The sequence below is a fragment of the Schistocerca cancellata genome, chromosome 4, assembly GCF_023864275.1.
Source record: "Schistocerca cancellata isolate TAMUIC-IGC-003103 chromosome 4, iqSchCanc2.1, whole genome shotgun sequence".
Classification (NCBI taxonomy): Eukaryota; Metazoa; Arthropoda; class Insecta; order Orthoptera; family Acrididae; genus Schistocerca; species Schistocerca cancellata.
The window spans coordinates 304,529,399-304,556,670 of NC_064629.1; the positions used below are offsets into that span (position 1 = coordinate 304,529,399).

Here is a 27,272-nt window from a genome sequence, read left to right on the forward strand (position 1 = left end):
TAAACGCGGAGGGATATGAACACATTCTACAACATTACTGTACTGCGTACAGCACAGGAAAAGCGGACGATCATTACTTGTTTCAGCAGGACTGTGCACACACTGCCATAAAGCAGCATCTGTGAGGTAATAGTGTGTGGACAATAAGAGTCCTGAAATGGACTGGCCAATCCACAGTCCCGAATTGAACCATATGGAACATCTTTGGTACGAGTTGGAATATCGACTTCGCTCCAGACCCTAGCGTTCAACATCAATACCTTCTCTGTTTTCGATTCTTCAGGAAGAATATGATGCCTTTCTTCACAGACATTCAGACACCTATTTGAAAGTGTCCTCGGCACGGCTCAGGCTGTCTATGCCTCATGTTAACGTCCACTAGTGGGTGACAGACTAATTTTCAACAGACAGTGTATACCACCTCACATACGCAGAATCCGCATCGTCAGAAGGCTTCCCACTCATTGATCGTTGATGGATAATTGCAGGTTCCAGCTTCTAACAAAATCAGAACATATGTGCTTACATTTCGCAGGCAAAACAGAACATCATTCTGGAAAAAAAAGAGAAGAAGAAGAAGAGCTGCAGTCCAGAGTAGAGTTTGATGCACATACTGCAGATGTCCCTCTGATGAGCACTGGACATGGGGCTGATGGTATCGCGCGCATAGCACAGTTTATGAAAAACAGGTCGTCACCTGTGTCTTCTCCTGACCCGACTGCAATCCCGCAATGGCCAGCCAGCGCTAATGGTCCAGTATATTATGTCTTAGCACCTAGATGGCCTTTCAGATGCTTTCCCCGTTATAAAATCAGCTTCTCTTTTAGTTTCAAATTTGCACTTGTCTGTTAATCACAAATTAGGCAACACGATTACAGAGCCGCTGGTTTGTATGTGGCATTTTACTGTAACAATAGTGTCACGACACTATGCTCCACTTTCATGTCATGTGCTTTATCTTTTCTCGAGTTATAGCTGCTTGTTTCTGGTTTCCCTAATTAATGGAAACCAGTCTAGCTCACGATTTGGTTCATCTAACAAGGGTATTTGCATTTCGTTAATTGCACATAGAACTTCCGCTTAATGGAAAAGGATTACACCTCGTAAAGATTAATTACTATTACAAAACAGATTTCAGCTAATGAGTTTAACCAGTGTTGCATGTACTTATTTATACAGGGTTTCACAGGAGAAATGGTCAGTATTCACGGATGTGACAAGAACGATCATTCGAAGCAAAAAAAGTCTAGTAAACACCGACTCTAAAATGCATACATTATGAGCTCTGAGGACTTGCACAGTAGAAGAGAAGTGTTTGACAGCAGCGAAGGTGAACAAGTGCTTATGGCTCTTAAGGTAAGCCTTTTAGAGTAGACGTTCACTAGAACTCTTTGCTTCGAATGACCGTTCCTGTCATACCCCTGAATATTGGCCATTCCTTTTGGGGCACTCTGTATACAATTCTCAGTAGATACTTTGCTAGTGAATGTAAATTCACGTTTTCATAGAGTAATTTCATAGTCTGCTTCTGGTCTCCATACTTTGCTTCTTCAACATAAATGGAGAACTTAACCGTCAACTTACTACATCCCGTAACATAATTTTCGGTGAATTTCCTAGAATACATCACGGTCCTTTCCTTCTCCATCCTTGCCCAATACACGTTACTGATTATTCTATAATGTCCTCAAATTTTATTTTTATGCTAATGAATTCTTTATGGAGATGTAGTCTTTTAGTAAAAAATTTAACATTAATTGTGGCAAAGTTTGTTGTCAGATTTCTTTGTTGTATTTTTGTGATGAATTTGGTCGATTTTGCTGGTAATTCGATAACGGATGTGCGGGAAGTACGAGCAAGCAGAAACAATGCCACTTTGGACATCAGAAATGTCATTTATCTCGCTGATAGGCTGCCCTCAAATTTGCTAATGTTCAAGATAAATCTTTCCAGAAGTACCCATTGACTTTTTTTGAAACTAGAAATATTGACATACTTTCTCTGATGACGGTATAATCTGGACAATGCTTTAACTGAGTTTTCATATGTGCTTGACGCAACATGACAACACTGAATAGGAGACACTTTCCTGATTTTCTCAAAAATCATTTAATTAAACACGAAACGGCTTTCGGTTTCTATGAGTTTAAAACTGGTGAAAAACATTTATTTATACACACATCAAAAAAAGTTTTGCAACACCCCAGTTCCCAGAACTCCTGAAGACAGACGTTGACACTGGATAATGTATCACAGACAGTGTCCCTCTGACTGTTCAAAGATGTCACTAAACCCGCCCAAAGATATAAATGACCATGCATGAGCAGCGCCTATTACACGGAGAGGGGCCGACAGCCGATTAGTTCCAGTCATTCCACCAGGAAGCAGGTACACTTGTCTGTAGTTCAACCATGACTAGACGGTCAATACCGCGGTTTGATCGAGTCCGCATTGTTACTTTGTGCCAGGAAGGGCTCTCAACAAGTGAAGTGTCCAGGCGTCTCGGACTGAACCAAAGCGACGTTGTTCGGACATGGAGAAGATACAGAGATCCAGGAACTGCCGATGACATGCCTCGCTCAGGCCGCCCAAGGGCTACTACTGCAGTGTATGACCGCTACCTACGGATTATGGCTAGGAGGAACCCTGACAGCAATGCCACAATGTTGAATAATGCCTTTCGTGCAGCCACAGGTCGTCGTGTTACGACTCAAACTGTGCGCAATAGGGTGCATGATGCGCAACTTCACTCCCGACGTACATGGCGAGGTCCATATTTGCAACCACGACACCATGCAGCGCGGTGCAGATGGGCCCAAAAACATGCCGAATGGACTGCTCAGGATTGGCATCACGTTCTCTTCATCGATGAGTGTCGCATATGCCTTCGACCAGAAAATCGTCGGAGGCGTGTTTGAAGACAACCCGGTCAGGCTGAACGCTGTTTTGGGGCGGCATTATGTGGGGCCGACGTACACCGCTGTTGGGCATGGAAGGCGCCGTAACGCCTGCACGATACGTGAATGCCATTCTCCGACCGATAGCGTAACCATATCGGCACCATACTGGCGAGGCATTCGTCTTCATGGACTACAATTCACGCCCCCATCGTGCCGTTCTCGTGAATGACTTCCTTAAGCATAACGACATCTCTCGACTAGAGTGGCCAGCACCTTCTCTAGACATGAACCCTATCGACCATGCCTGGGGTAGATTGAAAAGGGCTGTTTATGGATGACGTGACCCATCAACCACTCTGAGGGATCTACGTCGAATTGCCATTGAGAAGTGGGACAACCTAGACCAACAGTGCCTTGATGAACTTGTGGATAGTATGCCACGACGAATACAGGCACGCATGAATGCAAGAGGACGTGCTACTGAGCATTAGAGGTACCGGTGTGCATAGCAATTTGGACCACCACTTCTGAAGGTCTGGCTGTACGGCGGTACAACATGCAATGTGTGGTTTTCATGAACAATAAAAAGGGCAGAAATGATGTTTATGTTGACCTCTATTCCAATTTTCTGTACAGGTTCCAAAACTCTCGGAACCGAGGTGATGCAAAATCTTTTTGATGTGTGTATCGTCACCTACAGTGGTAACTTCCAGTCAGCCATCTCCAGTTAGACTGTCCCATATTTCCTTCCCACTGCTCTAGGATTGAGAACACCAGTCAATTAGCTATAAAGCTTACAGTATGCCTCTGAAGACGAAGAATTTGGATTTACTATGAGACGCCGAGAAGAGGGTTTTCACAAGCCTGTACGAAATACGGGTCTGAGATATATTTAGCCTTCTTCACGAGAATGTTTGCTGTTTCCTGTTTGGTAGCCACTCAGTAAACTGACATTGAAACTGTGTTTTACCTTACACTGTTGCTGTAGCGCAATGAATCAGTCTTAAATAGTTTCCGACTTTTGAAATGTCTCTTGAAACCGGAATAATAGTGCCAGACCTGCATAGTTTACGAATAATTAGTCAAGATCTTTGCGAAATACCCAGCAGGAAATCTGAAATTAGAGAACAAGAAAGCCTTTCTTCCACATCATGCACTAGATGTTCAATTTATTCCCGAGTATGGTTCCATCAACACAGGCATAAACCACATATTGTGAATCCTTCAGAAAGAACTAGTTTGAAGAATGTAATCTATCGGATCATTCTTTTTTCGTTACGTACAGGGTGGTCAGAAACAATCTGAAAAACTTATACGGATGTCTCAGGGTAGGTTGTGCTGAGAAAGAATTGTTAAAAAAAAATTATCTATGTTGCGCCGTTTCCGAATTAATTAGCATTGAAGTAGCCAACCTGGCCGTTGCGCGCAAATTCAAGAGGTCCACCAGACACTGTTGCCACACGTGTTCTTCGTTTGGTATTGTAAGACCGAACAAGAGAGCGATACACAAATTGGAGGTAGTGAGGATCGAACCCGAGCCAAAGGCTGTGCAGTCGCGTGTGCTATCATTTGCGCCACGAGAACAACAGACATTAATTGTATCTGGCGGGCCGCTTGAATCTGAGCGCAAAACGGCCTGATTGGCTAATTTCAATTTTAGTAATCTCGGAAACGGCGCAACATATCGAATTTCTTTCTTGATAATTACTTATCAGCGCAACCTAGCCTGCAACACACTTACAAGCTTTTCATACTGTTTCTTACCACACTGTTTTAAATGACAGTGCATATTGCCCCACAACTGGGAGTGAACGAACAACGTGGCGCAGTAGTCAATGCAATGGACTCGTAATGAGGAGAAAATGAATATTAGGGCGAATTTCGTCATACTCAATTCATAATCTAAGCTAGTACTCCGTCTAGAATTACCTCAAAGTCGACTGGACCTTAAATGCTAAAAAATCAAAAGAACTGTGAACAAAACGAAAGCTCGGAGTGGACAGCGGCGGGAATGGAAAGCGGTCGTGGACTTTTCAAAGGAAAGATCACAGTAACAGTCTAAAGCGACTTTCGAAAAGCACAGAAAATCTAAATCAAGATGGCCGGAATAGCACTTGAACACCGTTCTACTCAAATACGAATTTAATTTCTTAACCACCGTACCACCTCCCTCAGTTCTTATATGGGAGGAGTTGGGAAACCACCGTTTGGCCACCCAAATTAGCTTTTCCATATTTCTTTGTGGCGATGCATGGTTTCCTTAAAAAGGTCACAGACGATCCCCTTCTCCATTATTTTCTGTCTGAAATCGTGCTCTGTAGCTGATCACCTCGAAGCCAACGAGACTTTTTTCGTGTTCGTCACGAAAGAGGTTCAAATCCCCGTTTCACATTCCTTTCAGTAAACTTTTTCTTTCTGTTGTTGTTGGAAATAGAAACCTCGCATTTCCATGTGCCATACAGGGATAATTTTGAATTTGTGGAACCCTGGTTTCCATAAACTAGGACATCAATTAAAATGGCAGTAAAGCAAAAGATAAAGTAGACACACGAACTCCGAATAGCAAAAACCAACACAAGCTACCAGCGGTGCTGGATTCCCCATGGAGCAGACAATGACGTTTGATGGCGAGGTGACTGGCTGCAGCAGCACCACGTCTTCATACAATTTACCGTCTGTCTTTGTTCCAACCAGGGGTAGGTGTTTAAAACCTAAATCGCGATATCCGGACGGGAATTTGTTCCCCAACTTCCGAATACGAGTGCAGCATCTTACCAATGAGTCACCTCGACAAGTCCGTTAGGTAATGTATACTTCATTCAGAACATAATTTTACGTGATGTAATTGCGGTGTGGCAGACCGCAGTAGTCACTGAGAGGGTTTTTTTTTTTTTTTTTCTGGAAGACGCTCCAGACTATACAGGAATTGGGATACTCCCTTTTCCTTCACAGTAGTAAGGCAATGGGCGGATAGCGTCCTAATCAGAGCTTAGCATGTCACTCGGGATATTTCACTCTACGGAGTATTCAGAGAAATTTTGTGATCGTTAGTTCGCCAAATATGGTTACGATTTCTGGGAGTGTTGTTAAAAGACCCCAAGTGACTTAGTGCTCCGATTTGTCAAATGAGTGAGACGTGAATCTACTACTTAGCACAAGAAACGAAACAGCGACCATAGTCAGTGTGAAGGCGAAGGGGAAAAAGGGAGGGGCTGGTTTTAGTCTTGCATCAAAAGTACCGAAGTCGATTTCAACTGCTAGAGGCTTATACACTGTGGTTTCGGGGAGGCTGCAGGGATTCTTCTTATTTACTGCCTTACAAAAGAGGAAACTATAACTGGCGTATATTTTACGAGTCTTCTGCATCAATTAGAAGACAAAGTAAGTGCCAGTGCCTGCTTTGGTAATGGAAAAAACTAAGTGACTTTGTGAATGAAGTTTTGGAACATCTATAATATTCGCTATATTTGGCACTCTTTGATTTCCAGCTATCACCCCACCTCAAGGAATTCGTGGCTGAAAAACGTCATTAGTTACATTCTGAAGACCCTCAAGACTCGGCCCATGGCAAGGAAATTTACTAACTGCAGAAATGTTGGACAGCGTGTAGCTGACTAAAGGGCATCAATGTCAAAGAATGAGAGCAATTTTAACATAATACATAGGATTTCACTCAGGTAGAACGCATCACCTTGCCCAGAAAAAAAGCGGACTTTTGTGTTAAAAGTGCTTGTTAGTTGGGAAAAGCACTTCATATTCCAAATGTTGAGCACATCTTCGCTCTCTCCTTCCAATGCTTATCGTTTCGTTGAAGAAACTTAACGCGCCCTACGTCCTAATTAAATGGATATAACACGTCGATGAAGTGGTGTTGTTGTGGCAGGTGAAGGGCGAGGGCGAGGGCGGAGGGGGAGGTGGAGGTACGGTTGAAAAATCGTTCTGAATTTAGCAAAATGTGTGATGTTGCTTTCACCATTACACCACATTTCCATAAAAACTAGTTACTTTGATATACGATATCTCGATAGTTGCACAGGGTGAATTCATCAGCTACAAACGGTCTTTGGAAAATATTTCATGCAAGTGCATACAACAATAATCTACGAATATGACATCTAACCAAAAAACACGTAAGTGTTCTGATTAGTTGTTGAACTGTACTTGTCTGTGTCATTCTGGACAACGTTCTGCCAATTCAAAGGAATTGGGTTAGTTTATCACTGCTGCTTGTGACAGACCTAGAATATGCAGTGTTTACATGAGAGTGCTTTGATACATCGAAACAACACTGATACAGTTCAAGCAGGCTGAAACAGTACTAAAGAGATTAGATTAGTATTTGGAAGACTTACAGTGCAGTTCCCTGTCCAGCCATGCAAATCTATGTTCTTCATTATTTCCCCCAGTAACTTCAGGTGGACGCTGGAATCGTTTCCTTCACTAAGATCACACCCAATTTCCTTCCCCAGCCTTGCATACTTCAATGGGGGCTCCATCTCTAATGACCTTGACAGGAGGTTAATCTCCAAAATTCTTTATTTCTTATGTAGGTATTGAAATTAACATATTATGAGTTTGTTTTTGATGGACTAATTGGTGTTTCTCCACAGGAAACTACTGGGTTCCACAGGCAGCAGCCATTCCAAACTTTTCTTCCTCTTCTTTTTATTCACCATATGCCTAGTCCAATTGTCTCTAGCAGCTTAAACACTTGCAGAACACGAAAAAGATACTGAGAACGCATTGCAGAATGAATTGGTTGACTTGAAAATATGACATCCCACACTGCTCAGTTCTTTACGATTATACAGACAACCAGATTCCGATTCCCCATTACAGTGTCTTAAAGTTTTGGGCACAGAACCGCAAACTAAGTTCCAATAATTGAAGTTTGCACCAGTGACAAAGACGAAATTATTCAACAGCTCATTTCATTTTCAATTAACAGTTACCTTTATTCTTGTTCCTTGACAATAAAGGGTTGAGATGTTCTCCCCCAAATTTTTAGCACAGTCATTCAGGTTGCAGCAAACAATATTTGTTTTATCTGATCAATTGCCGCATTGAAGAAGAGATTAATTTTTGGCCACTAATGGCACATAAGGGAGCAGCTAGCTTATTCTTACAGATCATATGATGAATAATATCTCAAAATATTGCATCCTTGTATAACACAAAACTGAGCAGTTTAGTGTACCACAGCTTAGCTTCTTATTCAGTTCATAAGGAGAAGACCACGTGGATGCATTTCAGTCAACAATAGTGATTGAAGATGCTTCGTAAAGATCACAACCCACAAAATCAGTATCTATTAACAGCCTTTTCACTACATGAGACACTTCTACAACTTGAACCACTTCCAGATTAAACTGGAGTGGAAAGCCTATTCTAATTTGGTGTGTGAATCTTGGTTCTCACGAGAAGATGAGCCTGAGATACCAATTCAACACAATTCTCAAAAAGAAACACTCTTTCAGAAATCGACTTCATGCTGTGCTGTGCACTGAACTGCAAAAATAAAACTAAATCAATAAATAGACAAATTAATTAAAAAATTAATTTCAGGATTAATTTTGATTAAATACACTCACAGAGTATGAAATAATACTGCAGCTAACCTGTTTAAGTTTTTCCAAATACATTAGACAAGCCCTTTGACATAAGGTACAACAATTTTTAAGTGATTTTTTTGGGGGGGGGGAGAACAGCAAGGTAATAACAAAGAGATAAAACTGCTTTAATATTTCAAATATTTATTCTATTACAGGTCTGGAAACAATTTGCTACTGCATTTAGTCATAATAGCTTTAAAGACACAACACATATGTAAGCTTAATCTGCCGTTTTGGCGTTAGGGCAAAATGCATATGATACCGAACATGTAGCGTTGACTGTATGTATACATTTATATATTTGCAATACGAATTAAATACACCATTATACCACACTGTGTGATTTACGGTATTTAGGAATTAATTATCAAGATACAGAACCAACTTTGCAATGAGAAAAGGTTGTGCCAAACTGAAACTTGGATTGTGACATTAGTAGAACTTCACACACATATTTTTATGTATTGACAGATATAAATTGAAGAAATGGGCACTTGGCTGTAAGGTATTCAAATACATTATACCACAATAATTCGTTATCGGTAAATACTGATTTCTGTTCGATTTTAAATTTTCTCCAACATCGGGTTGGAGTTAAGTCCTTGAGATGAAAATGACAGAGATAATTAAATCTAGTTGCATAAACAGTAAATTATTTTGAATTGAGAACATAGACATTTTATCCTTGTGTCATGAACTTAAACAAATATGTGAATCACAAAAAGATTCTACTGAGACAATGCAACATGACTGTTGTGTAAAAGTAAGTGAAAGAATATACAACTGCAAGGTTCAGACTTATAAACGTGAGTTTGTTGAGTAATATTATGCACATATTTCATTAAAGCTGTCTTGTAAAACAGAAAGGAAACTACAGTTTAATGCTGTAACAGGAGGTATCTCAACCACAACATTACATGGACTAGTAAACAGGCACACATGAATATTACGTCAGTAAGGTGTCCAATGGCCATATAAACAACGGGAAAAATCTCTGTATTAACGTGAAATCTTGCCACAACAACATATATGACGAAAATTGCCTTTCTGGTGGGGCCATATACAGTATATTTATTCGCAGATGTTCGCGCTATTTACTGTTTCTTTAACAATAATCACGTTTTACATCAAATTTCACAGACGATTCCAATTAAATCTTGCCTTTTAATCTGGAGAAATAATTCTTGGAAAGGTGCTGCTACTCGTACTTAGATACAAAAAACGTTAGCGCCACATAAAATATGTCAAACCTTTTTTAATAATGTTTGCTTCATCACGAAATACGTATAATGAACTGCAACACAAGCGTTTCATTTCGAAATGTCAGAATTTAAAATCCACGTCGCTGATGTTCAGTTGAGGGAGGACGGTAGGACTGGGTTACAACTAAAAAGAACTGTTTTCAATTTCTTCTTCTAAGAATGGGGAGTATAATAAACTACAACACAGTCAACAAAGGGAAGTTGCACGGTATATCGAGAACTAGTTAGCTTTAGTACTGAGTGGAAATTGCCAAAGCTTTACAGTTTCTGCCATGTCATAGCCAGTTACGACATCCAGGAAACAAAATCTAACTAATGTGATGAAAATTTTCATATAATTTAACACGTGAACATGCATTCTATTACACAAACAGCACACCCAGGTTACAGATAAATATTCGGTGCTCCGTAATGTACGTAAAATGGTCGTGGTCCCTGCCAGAGTCACAGAGAGTATTGTTAACCTCTCCAAGAAAGTATTCCGCCAAACTGAATGCCTGCCGGGTACTTCTAAGCAGACGGGCCTGTAGAACCCTACTTCGACAGCAGTAAAAGAAACATGGACCAAATTTACTTTAACAAAACTCGTGGATTGCTATATTAGTGCAACTGCTGGCATTTTATATAAGGACAGAGGACACGCAACATAAACACAGATGTTCTCAAACGTTTTCCCTGCGTTTATGCGTTCGAACGTAGTTCCCTAATCCCACTGGAAGTCGCCTTTACGTATTAGGAGTTGTTTCCTCCAGTAACACTACATTATGTTTTCTGGCCAAAAGAGACACATGCCGTCGTGTCGCACATACAGAACTCACGCTGACAGTCTCATAATTACGGTTTGATTCAGCCACACTAGTTCTCATGTGGTCTGCAACGTTCCATGTAAGCGGTTTCAGACAGATCCAACGTGTCTTCTTCGGAATGTATTACGGTAGAAGGGCAGGGAGGCACGAGCAATCCACATCTACTAATCTCGAAGTTTTCGCTTTTGAATCATACCTATCTACGCGCTTTCAAAAGTCGGTGACACACTACTCAAATCCTGCATCAGTCCTTTGATGTAACAAAAATGTATAATTGATCTTAGGCAGGATTATGCGTTCGCACACACATGTACATATCGATAATAGGCAACGAAAATCTCGTGGCTCCATTTTTTTTTTTAAATTTTGCAAGAGAAGCAAAAACGGTTTCTTAAAAAATAATATAAAGTGATACAGAAAGTTGCTTCATATGTAACTGTATAGTAGAAACTTAGTTATTGACAGATTAGCGAAATTACCACACTTTCAAATCTCTCTCTGATTATGGAGTTACTGGTTACTGGAATTACGACGTTTTCACCAACATATGGAGTTGCGGGGTTTTTATTGGCTACCATCGATATATTCCTCCCGAACCGCCGTCACTGCAGACTCGGTTTGTCTTATCTCCAGTTCACACCGATTTAGGTTAATCTTAATTCTGTTACCTTTGGGACTCTAGGTTATTTTTACTGTCCCTATATTCTGCACGAGTTGTTTTCTCGCACACTGAGACACGTACTTTTCATATAATGGAAAGACATAGTTTCTGGGAAGCAAAACTTTTTACTGGCTATTCCTAACATATAGTCATTAAGTCACACAGAATCCCTACACGAACAATTCAGTTTGTTTATGTTTACATTTTTCAGTTCGACATGACGTTCCTGCAGTCTGACTTTATTTTTCTCACCGAGTGAGCTAGCATACTGACAGCATAGGAAGCAATTAAACGCAGTTAGTTGAATTTCTTCTCACTTCGCCAACTTACTTTTAGAGCAACCACGATTTTCTGATCTAACTGCAACACTTAAACGTCAAACTGGTGGTTTCGTAAACGGTACATAGATTTCTGTAATTAATATGTAGAACCAAGGTGTTAAATAAAAGGTTCTGTGTGTATACAGAATTTACAACGTTAAGTTTCCCCCATTACTGTGCAGATCAAGTTAACAGAATTTAATTTCCTATGTAAATTTTATAGGGTACTCTGATACGATATTAGAACGATCAGATGAAATCTACATTTGGCCAGAACTGTCGAAGCAACTGAAAACTGTTTTCGTCAGTTAGTTTGGAATTTACTTTTTAATTGACAAACTGCTTCTGATGGAAGGATCCGACTTACACATTCCCGCAGCCGATTGTCTGCGATGGACTATTACCAAGAAAAACCAATTTTTTAAACAGAAATATTCAAGTTGTGAATCAAAGAACTACCCTGGAAAATGTGTGTAGTAACTCTGGTGCCACCGAAAGGAGCAGCAGTGTACCGCTAAGCACTAAAGCAGCTCTCTGGGTCCACAGTTTTATCTTCATGGACTTTTCGGATACACAATAGCCAGCACACGTAGACTGATAATTAAGGGCGTTTCGAAACTGCTTTGTCAGTAACAATAAAAGCAGACTACGTGAGCAGGAAGTGGGGTTGAGTTACAAGATTCATATCGGGTAATTTTCTAGACGGAATTCTATCTAATACAATCGGTCCATAGCCGTCTGCTTTCAGATGGTGCTCTGCTATTCAAGCCTCATCAAGGTTGCTATTTGGCATATTATTCGACACTGTACATGGGCGTTCGGCAAGGTGTTTACTGTAAGTTATATATTTTGCAAAAGTGATAGGATATGGGACCTATAACTGAGGGTTGTCACGTTGTAAATATTTTCTCATTATTAATTGGTATAGTTTTATTTTGGTAAGAAAGTTCACTTTATAATAAAAATCAACTTTTATTTTAGAAATGTAGCTGGGATGCGCAGTCTGCCAGACAGTTAATCTTTCGACAACAGTCACTGACGAGAGGTAATTAACGTTTCTAGAACAATTATACCAATCGTGAATTCGTTAAAAATACCGGTACGTGTTTTGCATAATTAAAACCATTTTCTGTCAGACTGTGGTAAGGGCCTCACAGACTTAATATACACAGAGAACGTAAAATGTGACAAATACATACGGTGAATCTGCCATACATATTCGTCAACAAGATCGGGTAACGCTACACTGCTTCAGTCAGTATTATTCGGGAATGTGCATGTACACTACGTCAGTAGGATGGCCACACAAACATTTATGAGACGAAGGACGATTGAAGCCAAAACACATTTTGCAGTGGTTAAATAAAGAGAGGTTTATAAATGAAATTTGTGCGCGCGGCCTTAGTGGGAGGCTTCTGTGGTGATTTGTCAAATGCGAGTCGCGAATCAGTATTGCTATTTAATTCGTTGAGCTCAGACTTTTTAAGATCCTCACAAAGCCGGAGAAGGTTCACGATCTGCGGAATCTCGTCGTCTCATTACAGAGAGCAGACCAACTGTCTCAACAAATACGAATACAAGAGGGGCTGGCACAGCTCCCACACAGTAATTTCCAACTTGCCCACTCGGATCTTCTGTCCCGTCCGCAATCGATCAGGTGCGCCTCCAGTTAACGGCGAGAAACCACACGCTCACACAGATGACGCTTCTGTTCTTGAGTTTAACAACAGTCTTGCATAATTGCGATGCACTCGTTTCCTCCCTAAATCGTTAGCCATTGTACGTACGACACTGAGCTTTCACGCACATTGTCAAATCTTACGAATGGCAGTTACTTCAAAATCGACTGAAGTAAAATGCAGCTTATCACGATTGACGGCACTACTGCCTATGTCTCTTGCAAGCCAGTCAAAGAACGTCGCTTTGACTCGTGTATTCATTCTTGACGCCGTAACTCACAAGCCGTAGCTGCAACTCACCTTCGTACAAGCAACGCATTGACACAAAAATCTTCCAACTGTGCTGTGAAGTTGCAGCTATCCGCAAATAAAAGCTTCATCTCTCTGCAGTGCACCAACAAATCCATCAGTCCGTAGTTTCATAAATACGCTATGTCGCAAACCGAAGAAAGCCAAGGGATGTTCCACTTCAGAGAGATGTAGCACGTGTTTCCACTGGAGTTACTTCTTCAACAAAATGGATGGCGGTCGCCAGAGTATCAGCTAGGGGCGATCACATGTAAATCCTCCGCAGGTCCGATGGTGATGTTATCATATTGCACTGAGGACACAGCTTCTTTGCACCCTGAAACAAACACCGACAAAACATATTAATTACTGTTTCCTCAATATTTTCAGTAATTCTGTACAAAAAATAAATTAACGATATATACACCGTTTATTTCCTTTAAGTCATAAGCTTTATTTTCTTATTCTTATTTGTTTACTACTAAAAATACGAAAGACCGAATATGTGACTCATACTGAAACATAAAAACTGTGTTGAAACACCTTTTTCGGCCCTCGGTAAGACTCATATCAGGCTACAACGCGCTTTTAACTGAAAGGATTCCATCGAGTAAAACGTCCAAAATAAATGCGATAAAAACATACAGGACACTCAGAACTACCGTCTCTAGTCACACCGTATCTAAGCATTCGTACAATGACAGCCAGCAACAAACACATTTTATTTTCAGATTTGGTTTTCCTAAGAATTTTACAGTCACTGGAGCTACTATTTACTACGAGCTACTGTTAACAGTCACACAAGTCTAAGACCTGCGACAACAGAGCGAAGCCCAGAAATTTTTTTCCGTTTGTAAAAGAAACCAGCCTCGGAATTTGGTCGAGGGGACTGTTTGACGCCGACGTATCGAAGTGCCATATCCGTCAGTAAGCGTTCTCACTTAGGACGAATTATTGTGTTCATGGAGTGGGGCGAGTTTTCAGACACTACGTGAAATTTCATTTTGCGAAGCACTTACGTGCGTGTATAATGCACTGCATCTAGTCGGATTTCGGCAAGGTGTTACTAAACGAGAACCAATATGTCTCTATTATATGCCGAACCGAGCAGTAGACATACAGTGTAATATAACTTACTAAAACTAAAGTGTCGTATTTGTTGGTTTTGCATTACAACTTACGTGTCACGAAAGCACGCTGCTTCTAGGTACTGGCAGATTAAATATACAGCATGTAAATGATAATTGTTTACAACGTACCACAGTGATGTAGGCGAAGTCTAGACGAAAAAACTGATATAGGACAGTTGAGTATACAAGGGAAACGGCCTCGAATTCGCCTACAAAAGTCACCTAAGCTACACCGCACCCGCCCTGCACGGTATTTTGGCCAAAATCAATACTGAACATTAAAAACTCCTTCTTGCATTTACAACATGCCAAATTGACGTCTGTGTAAATTTTTCTTCAAAATATTGTGAATTTTAACAGCATAAAATTAACTATTAAATCATTTTGTTTGTCTGTCCTCTTAACTACGAAGCTCGTATGCTTGTAAGGGAGAAGTTTAGATGGAGTGGTAAACGTAATTAGTTTTTACATAATGTTTACAAAAGTCTTTCCTCTTTTCATCATTCTCACGGAAAAACTTAAATTAATGTTAATGAAAGAGCCAACTAAGCGGGCGGCCTAAGAGAGCGAGAGAATATTCAAAATCTCGCGTGTGTAGCATCCGCTGTAGCTTATGTGGCTTTTGTATACCGATTTGAGGTTGCTTCCCAGCTTGATACATCGCAAGTGTCCTATATCCAACTTTTCATCCTTACTTCCCCTGGGGTAGGGGGGGGGGGGTGAGAGAGGGAGGGATGAAATGTCCCTGGGGGAATATTCAGGGATATGGCAAGAACGCCCATACAAAGCAAAATAATCTAGTGAACGTAACCTCAAAAATGCATACCTTAGGAGCCATGAGCACTTGTTCAATTGACTACACTAATGCTTCGAACGATCGTTCCTGTCATGTCCCGGTATACTGACCATTTCCCCTGGGACACTCTATATATCATCATCCAATTCAGTCATTTGGTGATGTGTCATTTCTGAGTCGGGGTGCAATGTAGAATTCCAGCAGGTTCTTCCATTTCTGCAGATCTTGAGTTTCCTGTTGCCAATTGAATCGAGCTTTCTTTCTTGAGACGCTGTCCCATCTGTGCTGTGGTCTTCCCCTCTGTCTTTTTTGGTAAATTGGGCTCCAATCTAGGATTTTTTTTTTTTTTTTTTTTTTTTTTTTTACCATCTGCCATCTCTTCTTCGAGCGATGTGACCAGCCCATTGCTATTTCAAGGTATTTACTCTTACATTAGGTCACTGACCTTTGTTGTACGTCTGACATCTACTGCTTTCTTTCTGTCTTTCTTTGCGTAGCCGAATACTGATCTTTCCAGTACTCTTTGTCGTTTTTAATACTTTTAGTAGTCAAACATAATGCCATATCGCTAAATGCATAGTTGTAGGACGGCAATTTCTTCACATCTTTTACTCAAGTAATGCCTGTGTGCGTGTCCTGTCATAATGTGGAAGTTACTGGTTGGTTGGTTGACGGGGGTAAGGCACTTAGAAGCGAAGTCATCAGTCCCTTAGTCAAGAGTTCATTCATCCGGAGGCAGTGACGTTCACCAGGAATGAACCTGGACGAGGACACTACGGAGGAGTGGTAAGAGCGAGGCACTGAAGACACTACTGATGCCAGAGCTGAGAAAGCGATTTACAAAGAGTAAAAGAGTATGGATTCGACAGGTACGTAGGTCAGAGCAAACATGTGGTCTCCTACGGCTCAGTCATGAACAAAGGTACACCACCCGCTGTGCACCTCCGCCAACCCGATTAAGGGGGGGAGAGAACTAAAGAGTAATGAATGCCTTCTGGTGAAGAGGGGCAGCGCTAAAAATGTAATGGACATCAGTTGGCCTGTCAATAATAAAACTAGAAGAGAGCAATAGTTACGGTTGCACATGAGTGTCCGCTGTGGCTCTGCATGCGAATTGAGCATGCCCTCCCACAACCATCTCATCCCTGATCCATCACAGACAGAGCATTTAACAGGACGACAGCAGCACCACGAATCAACAGAGGGCTATTCCTAAAACGAAGAGCAGGGTGCGGCAGAAAAAGAGGCGTACGTTCCAAAAGCAACTAAAACAGATTGAGAGAGGACAGATGCAGCATGCAAAGGAGACAGGGTCAAGGGTCCCCACGAGACATAATGTTGCAGGACACGTCCCCAGCGCAAACCAACTGGCCCCTCTCCTGAAGGTAGTTTAAAACGTTTTACCTGAGAGTAAAAATCACAGTCAAGGAGAAAACGGAAAAGCATTTCAACTGTCCATGAGTCATCTGCTAATACGACAGACAAAGAATTCTGAGGAAAATGCTTAGCACAAAGAGCCATAAGGAGGGGGCATTCAACCAGGATATGAGCAACTGTCAGTAAGCCTCCACACCCACAATGTAGGGACGGCTCGGTATGCAAAATAAAACTATGGGTCCATCTAGTATGACTGATGCGGAGGCGACATATAACGGTGTATTCCTTCCAGGAATAAGGGAAGAAAGAGTGTCATGCACCGGTCGTCTCCTTGATAGCGCAGGGTTTATTGGAGAAGGCAGTATCCATCTGCTAGTGAGCAGAGGTGTTATAGTTGTACCTGCAAATCCGCACCTGGGATTGTCAAAGTGAATGGGGGCGAGTAATCACACCTCTGTCCATATCGTAAGCCATTTCGTTCCCTGGGATACAAACCGCTTGAAACCCAGCCATGGAGGATAAGAAAATGTCATGGCGCCAGGCAGTGTCGTATGCCTTATGTAGGTCAAGAAATACTGCAGTATGGTGTAAGCAGACAGTTGGTTATAGATTGTCACTCCTGGAAGCCACACAGATAGCGGGACAAAAAGCCCCAAGATTCGAGAATCCAGTATAAACGGCGGGTAACCATCATTTCATGCAGTTTGCAGGGCACATTAATAAGGCTAATCGGCCATAATTGTCAACAGATATTTGTTTTTGCCCGAATTAAGGATTATAACGATGATACTATTTCGCTATTAAGAAGTGAAGACCCTGTCTAGCCAAATACAGTTGAAGACCCTGATGACTGAGTAACAGCCAGGTGCTGGATCACCTCATTTTGAATGGAATCTGGGACTAGGGCTATACTGTAAGACAAGGCAAGAGCTTGAAGGTACTCCCAGTCAGTGAATGGTTCATTATATAACTAGGATAAGGGACGAAGGAGAGAACGATGTCTTTAATTTGTCGCTTAGCGTCCGGGAGACAGCTGCATAAGAATGGGATGCTGACAGTGTCACAAAGTGGGCCGCAATTGTTCAGAGTCAGTGCGTCATTATAGATAGCATATTGAAGGAAGAGACCCGGTACAATTTTGGATCTCTGAAGGCCCTGACGACTACAGAGCTTAGTCCACACTTGGGATGAAGACGATTATGTTTCCAGGAAGGGGACGTAGCTCTCCCAGCATTCCTTCTTACTGCAAATAATAAGATAGTGAGCCTTAGCACAAAGTCTGGGTGATAAAGTTAGTCTGCAAAGGACGTTGCTTGAAGCATTGCAGGGCTCTTCAGCGATCCTGGACAACTATTGAAATGCCTTTGGTGCGCCAAGGCACTGGCCAGCGACAGAGAGCACCTGTAGAAATGGAAATAGCAGTTCCAGTGGCGTGGGTGATCCCACTGGACATGTCTTGCATGTGCTCGTTAATGCAATCTGACAAAGCGGCGACGAGAGGCCATTCCCTTCCAAGGCTTTCAAACCGCCTGCGCCTGTTCGGTTATCCTTGGGACCTTTTTGGATGCTTCAGGCAAAATGTACTCATTGCCCCCCAGAAATCAGTCTTTAGCTACTCGTCTCTCTGGAGCGTGAGGTCTCTGTGGAAGATGATTTCTTGGACAATATTCAAAGTTTTGTTTGGAGCAATGGTCAACGGTATGTCATCCAGACGATCACATGCCTAAATAGTTGCCGACTGTGCAGCAGAGCAGGCTTTGATCAATAGAGATCCACTTCACATCTTCCCCAAAGTCACAATTTCTCCAGACCAACCTTCAATATGATCCGCGAAAAATAACGGATCTGTCGCAGTAAAAACATCCCCATCAGTTCGGGTATATATTAAGTATTGGATAAAATGTTTCGCTCCCAGACTTCTGGCTTGTCCATCTCCCCACGGGGTAGTGTGCCGTGTCGACACTGGTGCCGCTTGCAGTAGAGTAGGGTAAGCAGTAATAAATATCTGTAATGAGATATTTAGACCTGTCTGATGAGAAGGCCAGATTAGAACGGCCATTGTTTTGGTAAAATCTGATACGTTTCATGTGCCACCAACTCCGGTCTAGGGCTCTATCCAAGGGCGCCAGACAGCGGCAGCAAAGGCCATCTAGCACGACAGCTACTACTGAAAGTTCTGATGCCCCAGGAAGACGGGCATCTACTCCTTGGCATGCGCAGGGAGCTAGCAGCCCAAGCATCAGCTGTGTGATCCCTGTGTTGTCAGGGAGTTCAACCGAAAGGGTAAACATGGACCCCACCACATTGGTTTGACTAAATCGTTGGCTTTGAAGTTCATATAAGAGTGTACGCAGATATTGTGCACAGATGACCTTTAACGCTGCATGTAGTAGGTGCTACTTAAGGTGTTATTCTAAGTCGGCCAACATTGCAGAAAATGTGGAAAATGAGGTGCAGCTAAGAAGGGGATCTAAAGTTACTTCAGCCAAAAGGTATTGTAAAGTAAATGAATTAATATTTGGAGAAAGGAAAGCATAATCTTGGAAATAGGCAGGTCGACATCAAAGGCTGCTACCATGAGAAAAAGAGAGAAAAAGAAGAAATGATAATCAGAGATGAGAGACTGCAGCACAGGAAAGGCAGTAGGTGATGCAGTAGCTTTGGAGTCCGTGCTCGCCATGCACGCACGAAAGTGCCGTGAGCCCCATGAGGGGAATGTGGAAATGAAAACCTACTTTGAGGTATGAAGGCAAACAATTTAGAAATACACCTTTGATGACATTTCAGTTATTTGCACACACCGTGGATTGATAGTGTACTACTTTGTTAATTAGGAGATCCATGTTCTATTCCCAGAAGGACATAAAATTTTAATTCGGCGAAAATTTTTCCTTCATAGATGAAATACATTGTCAAAATGGTTCAAATGGCTCTGAGCAGTATGGGACTTAACATCTGAGGTCGTCAGTCCCCTAGAACTTAGAACTACTTAAACCTAATTAATCTAAGAACATCACACACATCCATGCCCGAGGCAGGATTCGAACTTGCGACCGTAGCGGTCGCGCGGTTCCAGACTTAAGCGCCTAGAACCGCTCGGCCACACCGGCCGGCAAATATATTGCCAGTGACACTGTGTCTAGGAGAAAACGTATTACTTTATAAGCTCTCTTTTACTTTGCACTGAAGCGCCCTGATTCCATTTGCATCGACACAAAGTTTTTCAGGATTTTTTTCTGCGCAACTTTGAAAACCACTGTTGAAATTGAAGCAGCTGTTTTACGCATGGCCATTTTTGGAAGCAAATTTAGTGTGGTGGTGCAACAGATGTAGGCAACAACTGTCGCTGAACAGCAGATCAGTTTGGCGTGTGGTCATTCGTGAACGCCCACACCCACGGTCAGGACACCTTAACGAGTCACTGGAGGAACATGTAGACAGCACACCACTCTTTCGATCATTAATGTGAGTTTATGCTCCCAGACGTTGCTATTTTGCTCCCACTAGGGCGAGTCCCCATAGCAAAGCAAAATGGAAACAACAGGGGATACTCCTCAGTGTGGTAATCAAATACGCTGGCTCCTCAGGTACATAGGTGGCTGTTTGAGCTGTTGCTCATGTCGAAGATCAGCTGTCGACTAATTATTCGATAACATTCTCCATCAAAGATCAGTTTTCTGAAAGAAACCACAGTTAAAATGGTATGTCTTTGGAAGACTGTAAACATTGTAAAACTCGATGAAGAGATTGAGAAATATAAAGATTATATGCACAAGAGAAGTCGTGTAGTATATGCAAGACAACAGATCAGGTTTCAAGAATAAACATGTAATCCGGAAATGTCTCTCAAGTAGACAGACTAAAGTTTCTAAGAGAAATCGGCGAACAAACGGCAAGCCAATTGCAAAAACTACGCAGAGCACGCAATAACACCTGGAGCACATACATTAAAAAATGTATATCACCTAGCGCATATCTAACACATTATGAGACAGCTGTGAAAACACTCACCGCGCCTCAAACTACGATAACTGATGCTCGATAAAAAAAAAGAAGTACTTTCCGTATAATTTTAGGACTGAAGTATGATAACAAAGTTTGATGAAAGAGTGATCTATTAAGTCACTGATAAAAATCAAAGACCCAAGAGGAAATAACGAATAAAAGTTTACAGTCACAAACATTGGATGGATTGAAACAGATTCACGAAACATGTAAATGTTACCTTACTTATGAAAATTCTCAACAGTTAGTGAAAAGAAATTAATGAAGACTCAAAAGATACTGCATTCGCAACGAAATAATGCAAAAGAGAGCAAAATTATTCCTAACTGTAGTTAACAAATGAAAATTTTTCGCGAAGGAATGCCCGATATATCAGAGGGTAAAGTGTAACACCGAATAAGCACCATGGGGTACGACAACGGGTGAAGCGGCATTAGAGAGAGAGAAACACGCACAAGAACATCAGACGATAGTATTCCGTGGTTGCGCACAATGAATAAAGAAAATATATCTGCGACGAAAATAAACTGTCTTATCACAGCATAGCATATCTTTCACGTCGACGATTTTCTCACTGGTTCGACGATAACTCACTTACACACACACACACACACACACACACACACACACACACACAAACCTGTGAGCACACGCGGAAACATAAGTTCGCATTTGCAGACAGTTATAAGACTTACGATTAAAAAGATAAATTCAGTGAAATGATCTAAAAAGACACTGCACTAAAACGGAACGAGCCGAAAAGCTTTGGTTGACGTCCTGAAAAATCACAAAATCAGAAAAGCTTTACGACACCCTCCTCGTCATTAACTAATATAGAGGGTCATCGCCTTTTGCCCTTTCGTCTACATATAAGATGCATTCAATTAAAATGAGGCGTACAGTCATTTGTACGCCACAGACAGCACCACACATCTGGGCGGGGGTGGAAGTGCTCGATGAAGTCTTGGGTTAGGGATCAGCTCCATACGGGGACCGGTCAGGATTACGTCATCCGATCAGAATGACCTGTATAAAGTATGCTATGGGATAACAGTTCAATTTCTTCGCACATTTTCCAGGAGTGAAAGACAGCAGTAGGAAGTCTGCATAGAGAACGGTAATGAGACCGTAGTTTAGCACGAGACAAACTGAAACAATTATCACTTCCTGAATAAACTATATATACCCTCTCTCTCTCTCTCTCTCTCTCTCTCTCTCTCTCTCTCTCTCTCTGAACTATACCAAACTGCTACTCCAATATTTCCATGCCTGCGGGATATATTAATTAAAATGTCATCCTCATGCTAGCTTATTTTCAGTACAGAAGAAGCAATTCCTATAGATGAGGAATGGTGTGAGTAAATGATGACTATTGGATGTGTTGAATTCTCATCCGGAGATCGCGACACAGCGTGTCCAGAGGAAGTGCACGTGCAGCTTTTCGCCATTGTTCTGCTGGCTTCGAGAAAGACTGAATCACGTGGCTGCGGGTCATAGGAACACCATAGCTGCGTCTTCCCATAAGGACTACACAAAGAGAAAATCGTACGCCTGTTCGACTGACTCTGACGAACAGGCAGAACACAACAGCTCAAGTACGGACAAACGTTACAGGCAGACTGGCACAACGAACCATCGGGAACAAATTACCGGAATATGGGTTGACATCTCGAGTTGCTATGCGTCTTTTATTGTTGACTGCACAAAACTGAAAACAGAGACTTGCATGGTGTGGAGCCAGGACACTGGCACCCTGGGGCACTGAGTGGCATTATGTGGTGTTTAGCGATGAGTCTCTCGTTGTGGCGGTCATTTCGACGCCAACTTGAGCATAGACTACCGGTGAAATGTAACAGAAAGCAACAATTCTTAAGAGCCATACTTCGCTAACTCCTGGAGCCATGGTGTGTGGACTGATTTGATAGTTACTGAACGGAAGCTAAATGCTCGCCAGCATGTGGCAATAACGATAAACCCTGCTGTTATACGCTTCATGGCTAGGGTACCGAGTGACAGATACCAGCAGGATAACACAAACGCCACAGTGCAATTCACACCACAGATGCCTTGAAGAATGTGCAGTTCCTTGACGAGCGTGCCTGGTCCACTCATTTGTTAACCATAATGCATGTTTGGGACGCGACGAGCAGAAATTCAGATACGTCAGTTTTCAGCACTCCATCTTACTTTCGTTCCATTCGAAATTGATGCCCATCACCTACATCAGAAGCAAACAGCTTCCGAATGTAATCTCAATGAACCTCTTGTCATGTGCGATTTTTGTCATATCCCGAAGATTTCTGCTGCAGACTGGTATGAAAGTTCATACCAGTCTGCAGCTAGAAATCATCAGGTACAGAAAAAGCATGTGTTTCAAGCACGGCAAGAAATTCATTAAGATGACATTCAAAAGCTATTCGTTTCTGATGTAGATGGTGGACAACAATTTCGAACGGAACGAAAGTACGAGGGCGTCCTGAAAACTAGTGCCTGCGAAATTTTTATTCTCTTCTCAATACCGGTTGAGGTATTACATGTCGTGCATATTACTCGATCTACTTTCCCGCTTCGCTGGCGCAAGTTGTAACCCTCTGCATCTAGAGGGCTCCGAATAGTAGCGTGTAATATGGCAGTAGGTGAGAAACGGTGTGTTGTAATTGAATTTCTCTCGTCGGAATCGGGTTGATGAACGGATAAGAGAAAATCGTCGGATAACACAAACGCCGCTCTCAGGTAAGTGTGGAATATCACCAGCGCGTATACAGGCTATCATTGCAGAACTCTGGTACAGAACACTGCGTGCAAGGTGGGTGCCTCGAATGCTGACATGAAACAGAGGAGATTGGACATCTGTCAACAACTTCTTTTGCGTTTCGAGCGTAAGAGTGATGGGTCCCTTAACAATAGTGTGACAGGTGGTGGAAGCTGGGTTCATCATTTTGGCCCCGAAAGGGAAGAGAGCATCAATGGAGTTCCGCCACGAAGGATCACCGATGTCGACGAGCAAAAGACCATGCCATCAACAGGTAAAGTCATACTCGCAGTGTTCTGGGATTTTCAAGGTGTGTCGCATTTGGAATTCATGCCCACCATGGCACCATAAACTCTGCAGAGGTACTGCGAGACCTTTACAAAACTGAAAGCACTGATTCGAAGAGTTCGTCCATGGAGCGCCCTTTCCTTCAGCATGACAATACCAGACCACTCACGAGCGCTGCGACAATTCGACACCTTAGATTTACTGTAATCGATCATCCTCCATACAGTACCGACTTGGCAGCATCCGATTTCCATCTGTTTCCAAAACTTAAAGAACACCTTCGAGGACTTCACTTTTACGGTCATAAAGCGGATGTGAAGTTGTGCCTCCGTCAACAAAATCAAACACTGTACAGTGACGTTATAAACAAACTGGTCTCTCGTTGAGAGAATTCTATTCGTCGCTAGGGTGCCTATGTTGAGAAATAAATGTATAGACATGAAGAATAACGAAATGTTAATAACGTTTGTTTTATTTAAAAAGCTTTAAGAGTTTTCACATAAAAAATTAGGTGGCATTATTTTTCAGCACGCACTAGTATAAACATTTAATACACCGTATGTGGCATACATCTCCACAAAGTTTGGCACATATCGGTCGGGTGCTTCATGGTGTAATATATTTCCTTTCCGTCAGTGCGTTAAGACACTTATGAGTTTCAGTGAAGTATGTGGAGGTTTACGGCTAAAAATGATCTGTCACATGAACATAAAAGAACTAAAAGACACACAAAAAACGTGTAATAGTTATAGGACTCAGTCACAACATCTTCCTGGTCGGTGAACTATTGCTTTCCAATTACCTATTTTCTACAACTAATCTTCACTAGGCGACCCTTACATAATAAATATGGTTAGTTATTTGCATATCTAATTTGTTGTCTCACTTAGCAGGTATTTGCGTTGCAATCCAAGAGCCCAGGATTTGGAGGTTATGATTAGTGTGTTTGACTTAATGTATAACGAGCATTCCACTCGCAAGTATAGCATTTCGCTGTCGAAGTTTTCTACATCTACATCTACATCCACATCCATACTCCGCAAGCCACCTGACGGTGTGTGGCGGAGGGTAGCTTCAGTACCTCTATCGGTTCTCCCTTCTATTCCAGTCTCGTATTGTTCGTGGAAAGAAGGATTGTCGGTATGCCTCTGTGTGGGCTCTAATCTCTCCGATTTTATCCTCATGGTCTCTTCGCGAGATATACGTAGGAGGGAGCAATATACTGCTTGACTCTTCGGTGAAGGTATGTTCTCGAAACTTCAACAAAAGCCCGTACCGAGCTACTGAGCGTCTCTCCTGCAGTCTTCCACTGGAGTTTATCAGTCATCTCCGTAATGTTTTCGTGATTACTAAATGATCCTGTAATGAAGCGCGCTGCTCTCCGTTGGATCTTCTCTATATCTTCTATCAACCCTATCTGGTACGGATGCCACACTACCGAGCAGTATTCAAGCAGTGGGCGAACAAGCGTACTGTAACCTACTTCCTTTGTTTTCGGATTGCATTTCCTTAGGATTCTTCCAATGAATCTCAGTCTGGCATCTGCTTTACCGACGATCAACTTTATATGATCATTCCATTTTAAATCACTCCTAATGCCTACTACCAAATAATTTATGGAATTAACTGCTTCCAGTTGCTGACCTGCTATATTGTAGCCAAATGATAAGGGATCTTTCTTTCTATGTATTCGCAGCACATTACACTTGCTTACATTGAGATTCAATTGCCATTCCCTGCACCATGCGTCAATTCGCTGCAGATCCTCCTGCATTTCATTACAATTTTCCATTGTTACAACCTCTCGATACACCACAGCGTCATCTGCAAAAAGCCTCAGTGAACTTCCGATGTCATCCACAAGGTCATTTATGTATATTGTGAATAGCAACGGTCCTACGACACTCCCCTGCGGGTCCGCAGCTCGTGGTCGTGCGGTGGCGCCCCGGTTCGATTCCCAGCGGAGTCAGGGATTTTCTCTGCCTCGCGATGACTGGGTGTTGTGTGCTGTCCGTAGGTTAGTTACGTTTAAGTAGTTCTAAGTTCTAGGGGACTGATGACCATAGATGTTAAGTTCCTTCGATACTATTGTACTTCTTATCGCTATAAACACGCCTCCCCCTTCACTGTCCAGCCTGTCTCTGCGCTATACATTCCAATCTGAGTTTAGAATTTCATTACTGTTTACATCTGGTTTCAGCCAACTTTCTGTCCCTAGTACTATGTGGGCATTGTGACCGTTTATTAATGAGAGCAGTTCTGGGACCTTTCTATAGACGCTCCTGCAGTTTACTATTAGCAGATTAATATTGTTATTCCCTGTTGCATTTTGCCTACTCCTACTTTGCCGCGTCTCAGGAGGCGTCTTGTCGGGCCTAGGGAGGGAATTCTCTAACTTAAAAAATCCACATGTGCCCTCCACACATACTCCGCTACCCTTGTAGCCGCTTCCTGCATGTAGTGCACGCCTGACCTATTCAGGGGGACCCTACATTTCTCCACCCGATAGCGGAGGTCGAGAAATTTGCACCCCAGATCTCCGCAGAATCGTCTGAGCCTCTGGTTTAAGTGTGGAAGGCAGACTACTTGCGCAACTGACGAGCCCTAGTACGACATAACGTCCCGTTGGGACGCTAACAATTTAATCGACAAGGGTTACACTTCAACCGCTCTAAACTTCCTACGTCAGCCTAGTTACAACACTAGCACTAACTACAGATCAAAATGACTGTTACTTATCATGCAGATGTCACGTTCAAACGCCTCCTCCAACGACGCATAAAACTTTTCACAACCCGATGTATATTTTCTCTACGGCCTCAAATCGAAGAATCTGGGCAATTTTGCCAACTACACACTCAGTATTACGTCTTCTTCCGCAACACAAGTACGTTCAATTGCAATTCTGAGATGTAGACAGGCATACAGTAAATAAAAATAACTCACCTGCATTACCGAAGACTTGTTTCGTTTACGTTAAGAAAACGTATCAAGAACTATACAAACAACAGTTACGGTTATTTCACAACTTCTAGGCTATTCCGCTGATGTGACGTTTTCCCTCCCATGTTTTAAGTCACACGGACAAAAAATATTACACCACTACATTTCAGCATATTATATTGCATTTGGAAGTATTTTCTTCAATGGTTCATACCAGAATGCCATAAAAGATACTCTTTATGTAAAATGTGAAATTTCGTCAGGTATCTTAATTGCTTCGACCAGTTTCTTACACTATCATACATATCAAGTCCAATCAAACACAATAACAAATGCTTATTCCCAGACATACACTGATGAGCTGAAACAATATGACCACTGCCCAACGTGAAATTGAACATCCCCTAACGGCGTTGGGAACACGTTAAGCGTAAGTAAACTATACACGGCCTT

At 42.0% G+C, this 27,272-nt stretch overlaps 1 protein-coding gene across 1 annotated transcript in view; it reads right to left on the reverse strand.

Annotated features, from left to right (window-relative positions):
• Positions 1 to 11,487: 11,487 nt before the first annotated feature.
• LOC126184181 (E3 ubiquitin-protein ligase Rnf220-like) overlaps positions 11,488 to 27,272 on the reverse strand; it is a 658,132-nt gene continuing 642,347 nt past the window's right edge. The window contains exon 10 of the mRNA XM_049926549.1: positions 11,488 to 13,865. Within this exon, the coding sequence (XP_049782506.1) occupies positions 13,794 to 13,865 (72 nt within the window). The 3' untranslated portion in view covers positions 11,488 to 13,793. The remainder of the gene's footprint in view (positions 13,866 to 27,272) is intronic.